Below are 15,748 nucleotides of genomic sequence, written 5' to 3'. Positions count from 1 at the left end.
CCCATCGCTGGGCGTTGTCTCGAGAGAAACAACAGAGTCTGGACGATGTTGTCATTGTCCGTGCTCGGCGTGCATGTGTCATTGGCTTCCAGATCCGTCCGTACGGGGTGGAATCTTACCAGGTGCCGAGTCAGAACCTTGAGCGTGTTAACGTTGGTCCCTATGATGACAAGGAAACAACATCGATAGCAAAGAGTATGGGTGCCGGTCGTACATGTGGAACTTGCAGCAACTGGATTCTTGTTCAAGGAGTTGGTTCCCACAACTCACGGGGCAGGCAGATAGGAGCGTCTTGATGTGGGCGGCTTCGGGATTATTAACTTGTTTGAATACAACGGGGCAAGTGGCCTCGAAGGGGTGTCTCTTGTTCGAATACTACGTGCCATAGCAGGAGGGGCGCCGGGAAATGGGGCCTTGTGTCAGTCAATATATTGGATGACGATATTTCGTTCATAGTCGTCGAATGAAGATCTCGAGGATGTAATACCTGTGTTACTTAGCGCTTCGTAGCGGGACGCGGACACAACAATCAACGATTGATCGAGTGTCCACATATCTGCCTGGCCACCACCAGTTCAAGCCGAAGTCTCTGCTCTAGTGGTTTTGCTGGATGCCTGCTTTACTCCCACTGTTCGTGCCAGTGGAGAAGAGAGACAGGGAGGATCAAGGCCCGGAGAAAGGGCGCGCTAGAAGGATGCATTTTGGGGGCGGCGGACGAGGGTGATACAATTACACACACAAGTACTTCTATGGCTCTTTTCGGTGTAATGGGACATGCGGAATGATCGTCGCTAATCTTTCTCCTCTTTCCCTGCAGTAATCACCAATCATCTATCCGAGCCATCGCCCTTTGCTGTCCTTCTAGAATCCTTCCCGGGATCAACTTGCTTTTTTCTCTCCCCCTCAATTCCACGCTGGTATGCACAAATCGTACGAAGAAATTGATGATCCAGACTAAATCTGGGCCACGGACACACCGTTGGGACTACTTCACCGCTATGGAAACCCTTCTGATCCCGGCGTTCCGGCCGGCCTATCGGAGTTTGACTTCGGCCGCAGGTGGCTTGACTGAATTCCGACTCTAGCTCCGGGCCTAGAGCTGTCACTGAAATTGCCCTACGCACGTCGAGCACTGAATCTCGTTGTACAATGCAGCCAGGTACTTAGACTGACCGCATGCTACAGGTCTTACGTCTTTAAGGCGTTGTCTTGCGTCTACTCAAGTGCCTCCTACAGAGAAACTGGCATAGCTAGTAAAGGGCTAGTGACAGGAAACTAAGACGGTTGCGCTAGGGAGTGGCTGGAAACAGGCAATGACATGCATGATCCGGCGGTCGATCTCAACCATGCAGTCTCCGACATACGTGGTAGATCGTGGCGGTAATCATTCAGATTTTCTTTTTCTCACACGCTTTTGGTTCCTAGGCCCCCTTGGGCTTAAAGGCACGCCGCAGCTGCGTACTTTGGGCCGCTGATCGAGTTGCTGCCGCAGCATAGACTAGGCCTCAACGTACCACTCGCGTACCCCTTGACTTCATACGTGAAGCAATCAAGAGCGTCTTCCGCTTCAAGCGGAGAAATCCGCCATTGTTGCCGCCCTGTCCCTGCATTCTGAGCATGTTGTCAGAGTCAAGAGACATGCTATGAGACGAACTGGGCGGGGCTCTTGTTTACCATTGTTGTCCACCGCACACTATTAATTGTACTCGGTTGCCTCTGGTGGATCACAACATCATCGCCCATGCATTGACATTGGATCTCAGGCGATGGCTCCTGCAAAGCTAATGCGCCGCCGCACAGCCATTGCTACCATCACAACCCTTCTCTAGCTTCTTGTCGTCAACCCTTACCCAACCAACATTGCCAGTGCTTGCCGAGAGTCACAATTCAGCTGTTCAAACCTACGGTCCTCGGCCGCCGCCGCTCTGCGCTTCTGGTGGGGTGGAAGTGCGAAAACGACCGCTGCTGTCTCTGGTTGCTTACGAGGCACTTCCTATGTGGAAGTTTCTCTGGTCTTTCCACACTACTCACGCAGTCATACGGCTCACCCACGAGCTATGATATCCGTTGGCAGCCAGTTGACACTGTCCGATTTGTAGTAGCATATTGTTACTGTACTATGTGCCCTAACAAATTCAGTATGCAGCCGGCTTATGGCTTGGCCATCCTACAAACTCAGCCTGCTGGTGGTCGCTAGCCTCTCTCCATGATTTGGGTGCGTAAGACGGAGCTTGATCACATTAGCTCTGGAGGGCAGCCAACACCTTACGTTTTGGCTAATTACAACATTTATGGAATCCGGTTAGGCTTGTTCCTTTCCAAATCTAGGGTTCTGCGTCGCGTTCTTTTGACGGCATTTCTTCCCTCTGGTGAAAAGGGTTCATTCCTCTTCCTCCTTGAGCAACTTGCATGTCAAATCTCACGAGAGACGACTATTTTCTCACCTCATAGCTTGAGGCGTGAAGGACACTGCGGAACCTCACCGGCTAATCGAAAATTCTTCGTTGGGCCTTCTTGGCCTCGTCTAACCACCTCCCAGATAAGGACTCAACCCCATAAAGACTCAGATTAGATTTATTTAAAGTTTCGACTCATCCGACGAACGCTACCCACTCTGAGCCATCCATCAAACCGTAATAACCCAAAATCCTAGCTACCCACGAACCCAATTCAGCCTGTGTCTACGGAAACTATGGCCGGTCAGAACAGCTCTTCGTCGACTGGAAAGGCTCTCTATGACCCGGACTTCACTGACCGGGTCATTGCCGCCACGGGCCCCGACGCCAACCCACGTCTGGCTCAAATCATGCCCAGTCTATTGCGGCATCTGCACGATTTTGCGAGAGAAGTCGACTTGACTGTGGCAGAATGGATGGCCGGTGTGCAAATCGTTCGTATTTTTTTTTTTCAACTTTTTTCCATTTTCTTTTTCTGTCCTCTTGTTTCTGTTTCCTTGCCGGCGCTGTCCAATGTTGCATACCAGCCAGGCACTAACAAAACCTTGCCCGTCTGCTAGATCAACGAGGCGGGTCAAATGTCCAACGACAGCCGCAACGAAACCCAACTGGTTTGCGATATTCTCGGTCTCGAATCCCTCGTGGACGAAATCACCTCGAAGCAGCTCCAGCTCAAGACCACAACTTCCCTCGAACATAACCCCACCTCCTCTGCCATTCTCGGCCCCTTCTACCGTTACAACGCCCCTGTCTTGCCCAACGGCAGCTCCATCGTCTCCTCGCTTGACTTCCCAGAATATCAAAGGGCCTCGACGCACCTGTCCGGCCGCGTCCTCGACCAGAATGGCAAACCCATTGCCGGCGCGGTCGTCGATATCTGGCACACGGCTCCCAACGGCATGTACGAGCAGCAGGACGCGGACCAACCGGACATGGACCTGCGAGGTCGGTTCCGCACCGATGCGGAGGGGAAATACTCGCTATATTGTCTCCGGCCGGTCCCCTACCCCGTGCCCGGTGACGGGCCCGGCGGGAAGATCCTAAAGTTGCTTGACAGACACCCGTACCGTCCCGCACATTTACACTTTATCGTGTCCGCAGACGGGTACAGGCCTTTGACGACGCAGTTGTTCGACAGCGAGGACAAGTACCTCGAGAACGACTCTGTTTTTGCAGTCAAAAAGGACCTGGTGGTCGTGTACAAGCCGAGCGAGTCTGACCCCAAAGCGGCATGGACCCTGGATTACGACTTTGTCCTGTTGACCGCCTGAACCCACAAGCCGGGAGGCTGGCAGAGCTATCCATGATTAGATGATTCTGAAGGACACGGGAAGCTTAGCGATGGCTGTGATGGACCTTACCCTACAATCTGCACCGTTTAGACGTCACCAACGAAGTTCTCCATGGAAACCCATACGAATTAACGAGGATATGACCACTGTGCAACAATGTCATTATTTAACCAAAGAAAAGAAATATAAAACGTTGCAAACAATATTATTCATTGTTCGAATTGTGTTTCTTGATTCTTTATTTTGTGGTTGCTTTTCATTGTGTGGTTTCGCTTTTACTTGTTTCTCTTGTACCCCTCCCCCAAGTGCCCCCATTCCTTATCCATTGCCACGATCCCTTACCTTCGACCCTAAATGCGACTCTGTTCACAAATATAGCCTTCTTTTGACGCCTCTTTACCTGGATGATCAAGTCCATGCTCTATATTTTTGGTACAATGTGTACGCGAACCGGCGGGTTCGACGCCCTTTCCTCCTCTTTACTGGAACATTCTCGTTGCACAGGGGCAAATCTAGAGTTAATGCTCCACCCTCAACGCCGCAATGGGTATCGTCCTCCTCAACTCCAGCGTCCCTTGCTGTGTTTCTTTTGCCAGAACATGATTCTGTGGTTTTCACGCGCAGCTTATGTGCATTGCGACCTTTTCCCCCGTAAAAGCTACACCCGATAGAGATGTTCCTTTAAACATGCATACCTGTTGGCAGGTTGCCTAATTATACCTGTTTTGTTGAACCTCCTTGGAACGGCAAGACTGCAAGGAAAGTTTGTCGCCATTGGGGTACCAAGAAATACGTCCTTCACAGATTCTGCCCTTGACCGGAAAGGCAAAGTTCATGAATATTCCGCCGGAACGTACATTGGAACGCTTGAAGTAGCCATGTAAGCTCCACCACCAGCGGCAGGAGCGCCAGGGTTTCCATTAGGGCCGCCTGGTACGATGTAGTTCGCAAAGCCCTGATACCGAGGTCCGTGGCCTTGGACTGGGTATTCCTGGCCGGGAACTACTGTTCCCACTGCCGTAGTCATCGCGGTTCCTCCAGGTACACCTGTTCCCGCTGTCAAAGACCCGCTGGCAGGACCAGGGCCAGCTCCGAAAGCCCACATTGAGTCGAAAGGCAGCTCATCATCGCCCATATCCGAATCACCCATTCTCGCACTCAACTCTCCTCCAGAGTGAGACATGCCGGGGGTGCTGCCCGCCGGCGAAACGCCAGCAGAGGGCCCGGCGGCTGAGGAGAAGTTGTGTTCCGTCTTCATCGACAATGGGGGTGGAGCCATTGCCTTGACCGTTGTAGACGAGGGCCCTGAGGTAGCGTTGGTGGCGAAGGAGTTCTTGCGCGACATGCCCGCTCTATTGAACAGACTGCCGATTGGGTCGTGAAGAGCAGTCGGCGACATTGTCTGAGGAGCGGGCATGGCTGGCTGCTCCGGCTTCTTTGACCGCAACTCAAAAATGACATTTCGGAATGAAGTGAGAATGAAAAGAAGCCTGTTGGCCTGCGGATCGCTGGTTGCGCAGTAATTCATGATAGAGATGGTATTTGATATCGACGTTACGTAACTTGGATTGGGATATATCGCTGCAAATTCATTGCTTAGAACGATGAGAGAGGCTGCAAACAAGAAGTAACTATAAACAATTGTTAGCTTTTTCCATCTTTGATACGATGATTGAGGGTGACGAACAGGACAAATGGGTTGCGCTGCGGAAGGTAGTTGCTCTCGAATGCCCGTTGCACCAGAACGATTGTCTGGTTGGCTGCGCTTAGACATGCCTCGCAATATCTTGACATGCGATTAATCCACCGTGGAACAGGTAAAGCAAGGCCACTACGTTCGTTGTGCACCTTACTCAGAAGACAAATGAAGAACGGCCGAGTTAGTAAGATGATAGAGTGGCAGTAGAGAAGATTAACATGAAGGGCAGCGATGCCCTGCGACGGGCTATTCGGGTCGGCAGCCACCTGTCTTGAAGATAGGTCGGCGCTGAGTGACGAATGCCAGGTACTGCATTGCTCCCAAATCTCGGATGTTAGGCGGACAGAAATCCGCCGGCGTGCATATATCTTCTTCAGGATTTGGCCAATGATGCGACAAGATCGGACAGCGGCATCGAGCCCATCGTTGGGGCTTTTCACCCGCAACAGTTCTCCTTCGGGAGTTTTTTCGAACACCAAAAGCGCGTCGCTGGAGCATTCTTCTTCATCGATCGCCACGGGACGGCCGAGCGAAGCGGCTAGAAAACGATCCAGCACAAACAAGCTTCTCCACAGGTTCCGACGTAACCTAACCTCTTCACTCTTGAAGATGAAGTGGTTTTCGTGAACTCTGTGCAGACCAAGAGCGAAGCCAGAGCGAACGGCCATTCCTGGCAATGTTAGACATTCACAGTTACAAGAATATCCGTGCTAGACTCACCGAAGTAGGCGTACGCGGCGTTTCGCTTGGACACGGCAAGCATATATACAGCCATCAGCGATAAAGCCTGCACCGACCAGAAATCTGCGTCCTCAAATCCTGATATAGGATCACCCAGAGCTTTCGCGCTCCTAAAGAAAAGTTCTGCCCGGTCGAACTGATTTGACCTGAGCTTTTTGAAAATTGCGTCTCCCTTACTATTAGGGAGGGGTGTCGCGAGGACCATGCCGATCGCAAAAGTCAAGTACAAAAGACAGAGAAAGGATGAGTGTGCAGCAAGGGGGTCCGAGTAGCAGGCTTCCAGTGACTTCTCAAATGCAGGCCTATTGAAAACCTCAATTAGGCCATGAGTCTGCAGACCGTTAGAAGATGAAGTCTGTATTAAGGAAGGGGAATGATCGCATACATTGGTGAAGAACGACTCAACCAGCGCGTTGGCCGTGTCCCTGTCGGGTAATATGTGTGGGGGTCGTATGTTTGCTGGCATGGCAATAGTGGCCTCCATGATCTTATGGCGACTTGGGTCCAATGTAAAGTCGCTGGGCCCAGTGCTGGCTTCCACAATCATCCTGATAAGTTGCAAGTATGCCAGTGACGCCGAGTCGCCAACATAAACTAGACGCCCGGTTAGCAAACCCATGTGAAGTGGATGATGAGGTATCAAGCGTACGAAGCCTGCCCGTTGGGTCTTGTAACATTCTAGTAGACTGAATGAGCGAGGTCTCTTCGTCTGGCCCTGAAGCCGTGCTGTGTCTAGAGCGAATGTCAAACTCCCTCTCTCCGGTTGTTGGCTCATGGTCTTTCTCTATGGAAGGCTTTATATCAAAGCCGACAGCTAGCTTATCATCAGTTGGCGGTGGCTTGAGCTTCGGCTCCCAGGGTGGAGGAGCCGCCGCAGGGCTCTCTGACGCGAGCCCAGTATCTGGGACAGCTGGCTTGCTGGAGGGGAGCTCTTCGATATTGCGACGTTTCGAGGGAGATGCTAATTGGTCTGGAGGAGTCTGGTCGGAGCTATGGTTTGGCGTGTAGGTACAAACCAGGCTCCTCTTCATACACGTAGTACATGGTTTCGAGCCGTTGCACTTTTGAGATGCTGGTCAGTTACTGAAGTAGGTAGATGATGGAATGCGCCACCAAGGCTTGCAGGTACGAGAAGAATGTAACGGGCCAGCACTTGCCGGCCTCTGGAGTCATTCAGACGCCACGACATGATGGATACGAGACCGGTAAGATGGCAGCCCGCCGCAGATCGCGGCTTTGGCTCCTCTAATGGGATGAACCACTGACCCTGGTGAAATCTGTGACCAGATCGTCAAATTGGCAGCCAAGGCCCATCCAAAATCGAGGGACACCCCGGGCAACCCAGCTGAAGTCGACCCATCAAGGGTCCAGCGATATTGTGAATCATGCCGCAAGAGAAAGGACCGGAAAGAACAATTTTGGTATGTCCGTTTCGGCTCAGCACCCACTTGGGATGGACCAAGGTAGCGCGCAGCGTGGTATTGACGATCAAAGTGGGATGGGGGGAATAGATGAACAAGCGCCATGAAACTGTGTTTCAATCGATTTATCAAGCTCCGGGATTTTGGTTACATGAGGATAGGATCGCTTCGGGTCGGAAGAGAACGGACTCGAAAATGATGTCCGGTATCAAGACTACGAAGCGGATGATGGGTGGACAGATTCCCATTATCGGGTGTTGATATGTGACCGATCTAGAGGCTTCGGGCGGCTAGCTGAGGCCGGGGCGAGGGGATGGTGGGGATCGGACGAGGAGGTATGCAACGCCATCAACAGCTTTCGCGTGCTGGCAGCGAATCTACAATTGGGGATGACAAGGGGGTCAAGGAAACGGTAGTAATAAGACGAGAAGCTAATAAGGGAAAAGGGACAATGGCGATAGCATCGTTTGGGTTTCGGGCAAGCTTCGCGGGGGGGAGACAGGGACGTAGAAGAGACAGGTGCTTACTTTCTGCTTCCGGCGCTTACAAGTGTCGCAAGCTTGGGCGGTCCGTTGACGCTTGTCTTCGGGGACCTTGGGACGGGTCATTGTGGTGAATGATGCATCAGCCGACGGTCCATGGGCCCTCAGCAATACCCGTTATCCGATGGTGCGTGGTGTGAGGTGGAGTATGTTTTTGGGAAAGAGCAGTAGCCGTGGTAAGGCGAGGTACAGCAGCCGACGTGTTGAGAGAGACGCGGAAGCGGCGCCGATGGTTCACAGGTTGTTGCACGAGCTGTATCGGAGAGTGGACTGTAAAGAAGCAGACTGCAGGTACCAGGCAGGCATGCTTTCCTTCAACTTCGCTACGGCAAGCGACAGGCGAGGGTCGAGGGTGAGAAAGAGGAGAGGACGGAAGGTGCAACTGGGGCTTGCTACAGTTCCGTTCTCCGAGGCGCGGGAAACTAGTAAGGATCGGTTCTTTGGGTAGGCGTTATTGACATGTTCCGACGACGGACAATCTAATAAGCGTCTGGTGAGGATCGAGACGAGGATAGCTGCAAGTGGGGGCCTTGAGCGTCGGGTATGGGGTTGGTTACTTTAAAGAGCCAACAACACCATACACAATAGAGATGAGATGTGACGTGGGGAGTAGGAGGTCTAAGCATGTGCGTTGCTTCTCAGCGCGCTGTGGAAAACTGAGGGATGGGGGGCGCCGTGCGGCGGCGGATATCGGCGAAGGCGGGGGGAACGGGAGTGAGGGAGAGAGACAAATAGAGGCAGGATGAGCGGCAAGGACGAGGAGAGGACAGAGAGAAGAGCCTGGCCGAGAGAGGGAGGGAACGGCGAGACTTTCATCGGATATGGGATAGGCGGCCTGGCCGGGCCAGTCAGACTTTGAATTGGCCCAGCAGTACCTGTGCCTAACAGACCGACGTCAGGTCAGGCCAGGGACGGGGGATTGGAGCCCTCGCTGTCTGTGAAAGGAGGGCCGCCCGAGTTGAGTCGACTCGCGGGCTACTTGTCGCACGACAAAGATGCAGACCAGGGCCAAGAGAGGGTCAAGGACTCAGACTGTGACAGGGGGTATGGACAAGGAAGAAGCAGTGGGTAGGGGTCTTTGAGATTGATGGGCACCCCCCGATGTCTGGATCTGGGATGGATCAGGTCGGATTTGGGGAATTCTTGAGGGCCCCAAACCAAGGGGGGTGGGGGGGTGAGTTGGGGCGGGTGAGGTGAACCCAGAAGTCTTTCTTGTCTCGAGAAAAGAGTGCCAGGGGAGGCGAGACCCTACTGTCCGTTCCAGCAGTTCAGACAAAATCCAGCCTAGAAGCAAAACGTTCTTTTTTCATGAACCTGTCAGAACGAGAATTTGGCCGAAGGTGATGAAGATACGCCCGTATGTGGCTGCATGGGGGCTAAAAGACGACCACGAGGACGCGACTGGTTCATCTTTTGGTGCGCTTTGTGGGCATAGAGTGTTCCATGGGTTGCACCGCATCCTCCTGACTACTGTGATCCAGCGTCTTGACACTCTTTAGGTGTGGAGTAACTAATAAGCGAGCGTGAGTTACTCGGTGGAGGTTATCCCCAACGTCGGGGCAAGTGCGATTCCTCCCACTTCGCTGATGTGGGAGACCGCCGGCATGATGTGCTTGTCTGCAGATGGTGTGCTACATGTCATGTTTTTTTGACGTGGGCGCGGCTGCGTTGCTGATGAGTAGCCTGCTTGGCGAAACAGATCGATCCCTTGGTGTGCTTTGATGCCACATCGTGAAGTCGACTGAGGGATTCACAAGATGAGATGGGTGATTAAAAACCCAGGGAGCTGTCAGAACTGCAACATTGACTCGTCTGTCTCATCCACCGGCAGCATCAACGTCCAAATCAAGGATTAGGGCCCAACCAAGCCAGCGGCAAAGTCAAAACTGCTGTTAGTGCAACGCATGTAGTGTTGATTGAACGTGTCAGTGTTAGACATGGAATTATGTGCGAACGCTCGAGTGTGTGTGTGTCTCTGTATGTGAGTACGATATCACGAGGTCAACTCTGAGAGATGGTGACCGACATTTCGCTTCATGTTTCGCTCGATATTTCGCTTGATGAGATCGCAAGGGTCGCTCCCTTGGAATCACTCAGATACAGCACAATGAGGCCGGCTCCTACCGACGATGCAGTTGTCGTGGAGCTGGATCAATTTTTGCAAGCCTCTAAAGCCAGTGGCGCCGATTGCTAGCGTGGGATTGGAAAAGCAATAGGCCGCGAGACAACACATGGCATTTGCCATAGCCAGGATAGCGCAGAAAATGCTGCCTTGTGGCCCTCCTTGGTGGGTGCATGGGAGGCGCTCTCTCAGAGGGCAGACAGGTTACTGTGGCTGGATCACGGCGTCGCCTGGGCTAGACTCTGGCTGGGCTGGGCTGGGCTGTGCTGGGCCCGCGGCGGGAGTAAGCACATAGGGCAGGTGAGGCTTGAAAACCAGGTGGTGGTGGACCTCCTGCCGCCAGTGTCTTGCCTGGGGGGGGGGGGGGGGGGTTGAAGGCTATAAGCCATGGGTTTCGGGCGAGTTATTGATCGAGATAACTTCGATTGGAATGTCACCGACAGCATGGCACAGAAGATATGCTTCTCAAATTGACGCCCATTCCTTATAGCACGACACCCATTCGGTGTCAACTTGTTCGAATCGTGATTATGCCCTCGGCTATCTTGCGGGTTAGGACTCGGCCGTTTTGCCCGCTGGGTGACTCGCAAGGGGCGCATTGGGGTGTCGGCCGAAAATGTGATCTGCAATTCCATAGCTAGCCTGCCAAGGTTAAATGTCGGAGCATAGGGTGCGTCCATGGTGAAGAGCTGCATCGTACATGATGCAATGCGATGCGAAGTGAAGTGAAGAGGACAGCAAAAAATGACTGAGGAACGCTCAATGTTGGTAGTGGTGCATACAGCGAATCGTTATGGTAGGGTAGTATTGGTGCGTCAAAGAGACTGAGGATATTCCGCCCCCACTCCATCTGGCAGGTGCTGCTGCTCCTCACCCTCTCTGTTTCTCTTGCTTAGGCTTAAAGCGATTATCCTCTTTTAACCGAATATTATACCAGTTTTGAGTAATGAAGAAAAAGATGCAGCTAAAGGAAGCAAGATTGTTCCGTGCCGCTGCGAAGGTACTTACATACCAGTCACTAAACCGACCTCCCAACCCAATACAGCGTTGTGCTGCTCCGTACTAGTTAGTTCTTTCTCCATCCGTCATCATCTTTCACAATCATTTGGCTGCGGATTATCCCCGGAAGCGGGAGCACCTTGTCAACACGGCTTCGACCAAGAGTAGAAAGGCCGACTGCCAGCTTTGCATCGGATCGATGTTCGGGCCGGGCAAGGTGCTGCACCTTCCTGTATCTACCCGAGTCCCGATGCAATCATAATTGGTCGTGCCGGGATTCCCTCCTCCCACCTTCCACTAAGACGCTGTCAATCGTACTTCGCCCAGTGATGTCGGTATTTCTTTGAGCGATCTGGTTCCACCTCAATTGAGTCCATGTCGTTGTCGAGCATCGTCGGATAACGCACCTAGAATCAGAAGCCAAACATGAATCGCAACGCACTTGACAGGGGACACATGTGCGGGACGGCCTTGGACCTGCTCTGTTTCGTTGCCTATCCCGCCAAACTTGTGCGCTTACTGTTGTTTCCCCGCAGCAGATGTTCTGCCCATTCGATTCTCACGACTCCCTTCACCACATTTCAACCACGCTGCGAAGAATGGCTCGAATCCGGAACGTTCACTTTTGTCAAATCACCGTGCCACCCATCGTAGCATGGCACATGGGTTCGCTGTCATCCCTCCCCTCTGCATTACGAGCTCTTTACCGCAAACAGTAGCTATCGGATGCTGCACCCGGCATGGCTGCCGCTTCTGTTTACCGCATCCGTGCCCCTTTGTCCTAATCGTCAGAGTGTCCTTCTTTGCGTAATATATGATTCTGTGTGACCTGTGCCTCCCCAGGAATCATGTCTGGTATGAGATGTCGGTTTTCAATCGCTCTCGACAGCTTAAGCGGGACAATAACGAGATAATGTTGCCTCTACACGGATCAACTCACAGCCATGGGGAGAAAACTAGACGACCCGTACTTTATCAACTCACTAGCTATCTTAGCTAGACATTGGCTTAGTTCCGGGACCACCCCTCGGTCTGTACCCTCGTCATTCTCCACTTGTTCCGCGGCCACGGTCCTACATAGCAGTGCATGGCCCTCTTTCTTTAACGTGTGCGGCCTACATACGCCGCCATGTTTCGTCAACCATGGGTGAGACGGATCCGATCAACCACATTTCCATCCGCACGCTATTCCCTGCTCAACCATCCCCCGATGCCACACATCCCTTCATTCGTTTGCTATTATTTTACCTGCACCTGACCTGACCCAGAAAGTCGGCTGGTCGCTCGCTTATCATGGCAAGCTAAGCTCATCCCCCTTAGCGGCTATATCTGTAAAATCTGGCAGCCCCAACCGCCTTGGCCGCAGGCGATGCCTTTTAGATCCTTGCCGTCGTCATCCACCCCTATCTCAAATCAACTTTAGAACCCCTCTTCAGGCGGTCCGTCCTGTTCTCCCCGCCGCTCCCTGCGGTTGTTCCCCATCTGTACAGCAGTAGCCACTCTCAAACTCTTAATATCCCATCCCATCTTTGGACCCCCGGTCCCATATACTTCGAGGTTACCCTGACACGGATACCGTCAAATGTTAAGTGCCGCAGTATACACGCACATACCCACGCATAGCCGACGGAACGCCAAGTCTCTTTCCCATCCCCGTCCCCTTCCTGTTCCCGATGCCACTATCCGTAGGGTCGTTAGATCTGCTTGTGTCTAGCTCCACATCTTTTGATGTTCGCCCTATCTTAGTGGAGTGATCAACATGCCCCTAGCCGACCACTTGCTCACCTATATCCGACCTATTTTTAATCTCTGGTACATATATGCTTTGGGCTTGTACAATTTGTGGCTTTTGGAAATCTCCAACCTGTAAACCTTTTTGTCGTTGCACGACTTCAACAACGCACCACATGTGCTCTCGCTCGACATGGTGGTGCCCAAACGATCTGGTGTTCAACAAAGAACAACGCCGAGCTATTCCGTTAAGGAGGGCTCTGAGAATGCCTTAGCTGCTCTCCTTACCGCCTGCCAACGGCAGCTACCTCCTGAGTTCGCTGAACACCTGCGGAACGTTGCCTTTAGCACGCCACTCGGGGACACTGCTTTCTTCCCATGTCCTCTAAAGGAACAAGAGGCTACGGCCTCCATCAAAGCCCTCGAGGGCATGGCTGCTGCCGCCATTGCTGACCTGAGGTACGGGCCTCAGCCAAATAGGAGTATCGAGGTTGATGTGGCACGCACTGCATGCTTCCTCGTTTCCGCATATCTAACCACTGTCGACGGCATGGATAAAGCCCACCCTAATATCAAGTCCAAGATACCTGGTATTTTCTTTTCACAGAGGAAGTTGAAGACTGAACTGCCGGCTAATGCTGAGCAGATACCGACTTGAACCAAGCACAATCCATCCTTTACCGACGTCTCTCAGCAAATTTGTATGAAACCAAGAATACCGGAGAGTACTACCATCTCCATGGCTCCCTAGAAGCGAGTAAGGCCCTTAACATGATAGGCCTGCCCGCCTTCAACCCGGGTCTTCAGAATTATGGCGAGTGTATCAAGACCATTGAGACAGCCATGAAACGCTTCACAGTCACAGAACTTGAGGAAATGAACCGAAGAGAAGGCCAGGCCGGTGTCCCCGTTCTCAAAAAAGAGCAGTTCCTGAATACGCCGCATGGCAGGGCGCTCGAGTCGCTTCCTCCCTTCACCATCAAACCAGCCGAGACTACTACAAAGCCAACGCCCTTTGAACCGCAAAACAGCCATGGCGGCGCCGAGCAATGCCTCCAAGGAATCCGGGTCTTGGAGCTTTGCCGCGTGATCGCCGGCCCCACCATCGGCCGTTCTCTCGCAGCACATGGCGCTTCTGTCCTGAAGGTAACTTCCTCAAAGCTCCCCGACGTTCCCTTCTTCCAAGTAGACGTCAACACTGGCAAGCACACCACCTCTCTGCACCTCAAAGACCCTGAAGACCGCGCGACCTTTGACTCGCTTCTTGCCAGCGCGGACGTCGTCCTAGATGGCTACCGCCCGGGTGTTATTGACCGTCTGGGCTACGGGCCTGCAAAACTAGCCGCCATCGCCGCAAAGCGCGGCAAGGGATTCGTGTACGTGGCGGAAGATTGCTTCGGCGGTACAGACCTTGGAGAGGCGAGGGCAGAGTGGGCTGGTCGACCGGGATGGCAACAAATAGCGGACTGCGCCACGGGCGTGGCGTGGGAGCAGGGTCATTTCATGGGACTCAACGCACCCGTTGTCCCTCCTTTCCCCATGTCAGACTATGGCACAGGAGCTCTCGGTGCTGTGGCTGCCATGGCCGGCCTCTACCGCCGTGCAACTGAGGGCGGGTCGTGGGTGTGCCGGACGAGTCTGTGTCAGTACGATGTCTTTCTACTCTCCCTCGGGGCGTATTCGCCGGAAGTCCAGGCTAAGCTGCGCAAGGCGCATGATCCCGCGTTCTTCGGCCTTCGACACCACGATTCGGTAGATGAGGTCAGTAAACGAGCCCTCCGAAGCGTGAAAAGACTCCATCCAGAGCTATTTTCAGAGGAAATGATGCATACCTCCCGGAGCGAGGGGTTCGACGCGGAGGTGAGGTGGCCCAGAGAGGCTATCAAAGTTGAGGGGATCAGGGTGGGACATAACCGGGCGTCGAGGCCAAACGGAGCTGACGCGCCTTCTTGGGATGATTGGGAAGTGCAAGAGGATATTGTTCGGGCGCAATGAATTGCCACTTTGATATGATACCATCTTCGGGGCGAAGATTGAAGAACAGGGGGGCATTGCGGTGCTTCGTTTCTTGCTGACACAGACGTCAGAAGTTTTGCCAAATCAGCTACAGGACACCAAGATGACACCTTGTCATCACTATGGAAGTTTTTCTAGACATGTAATGAACTCTATACCACTTTCTTCGAGAAACGCCTCTACTTGGACCGTATCCGTCCTCATGTTGGCTTCTTATATGACCGTCCAGTTCCTGTACGCCTAGACTCACGCCCAGTTCAATGAACTGATAGAATTGAAAAATGTACATAATATCCCTATATGATCCTGTCACGAGCCTGAATGACACCTTGGGCAGTGCATGAAGTGAAAAGCTAGATTTTGTGGCTCAAAACAACGCATGCACAGGCCAAGGAACGGTGATGATGTACCTGACCCAACTGCTCAAGAAGCATATCGCCAAACCCTTCTAATCTTTGTCACCAACTTGGCGATCTATCTGTTGCGATATGGGCTTTAAAAAAACGCTTTCCATGTAGACCTGCCACAGTCCAGCAGTGAGCGACAGCCATCCTAGCATACCCACAGTCTTGATCAAACATAAGTCATCTTGATAACGATGATTTTACTTGGCGCCGAATGATGAACACTATCGAATTTCGCAACTTTACTGAGGAGATGGAGATGTCTCTACTGGAGGGTTGCCTTTCGATTTTCTGCATCGACAGTGCAGAAAACATGGAACAAGAG

The 15,748-nt window shown here is 52.7% G+C and overlaps 4 protein-coding genes across 4 annotated transcripts; 2 read left to right on the top strand and 2 right to left on the bottom strand.

Annotated features, from left to right (window-relative positions):
- Positions 1-2,692: 2,692 nt before the first annotated feature.
- CTRU02_212719 (catechol -dioxygenase 1) lies at positions 2,693-3,727 on the top strand (the record flags this gene model as incomplete). Its single annotated transcript, XM_036723446.1, has 2 exons — positions 2,693-2,890; positions 3,017-3,727. 2 exons carry the CDS (start codon positions 2,693-2,695, stop codon positions 3,725-3,727), a joined length of 909 nt encoding a protein of 302 aa, XP_036584722.1.
- Positions 3,728-4,580: 853 nt separating this feature from the next.
- On the bottom strand, positions 4,581-7,219 carry CTRU02_212718 (fungal specific transcription factor domain-containing protein; the record flags this gene model as incomplete). The annotated part of the gene is made up of 5 exons (XM_036723447.2): positions 4,581-5,379; positions 5,436-6,117; positions 6,168-6,519; positions 6,574-6,782; positions 6,838-7,219. 5 exons carry the CDS (start codon positions 7,217-7,219, stop codon positions 4,581-4,583), a joined length of 2,424 nt encoding a protein of 807 aa, XP_036584723.2.
- An 821-nt stretch (positions 7,220-8,040) lies between these two features.
- Positions 8,041-8,217, bottom strand: CTRU02_212717 (uncharacterized protein; the record flags this gene model as incomplete). Its single annotated transcript, XM_036723448.1, has 1 exon — positions 8,041-8,217. The coding sequence occupies one exon, from the start codon at positions 8,215-8,217 to the stop codon at positions 8,041-8,043; it is 177 nt and encodes a 58-aa protein (XP_036584724.1).
- Positions 8,218-13,196: 4,979 nt separating this feature from the next.
- Positions 13,197-14,998, top strand: CTRU02_212716 (caib baif family enzyme; the record flags this gene model as incomplete). The annotated part of the gene is made up of 2 exons (XM_036723449.1): positions 13,197-13,593; positions 13,650-14,998. 2 exons carry the CDS (start codon positions 13,197-13,199, stop codon positions 14,996-14,998), a joined length of 1,746 nt encoding a protein of 581 aa, XP_036584725.1.
- Positions 14,999-15,748: the final 750 nt, after the last annotated feature.

Source organism: Colletotrichum truncatum (genome assembly GCF_014235925.2).
Source record: "Colletotrichum truncatum strain CMES1059 chromosome Unknown Contig_0009, whole genome shotgun sequence".
In the NCBI taxonomy this organism is placed as follows: Eukaryota; Fungi; Ascomycota; class Sordariomycetes; order Glomerellales; family Glomerellaceae; genus Colletotrichum; species Colletotrichum truncatum.
Note: the sequence above shows the minus strand (reverse complement) of the source record. Positions and strands in the feature narration are given on the sequence as shown.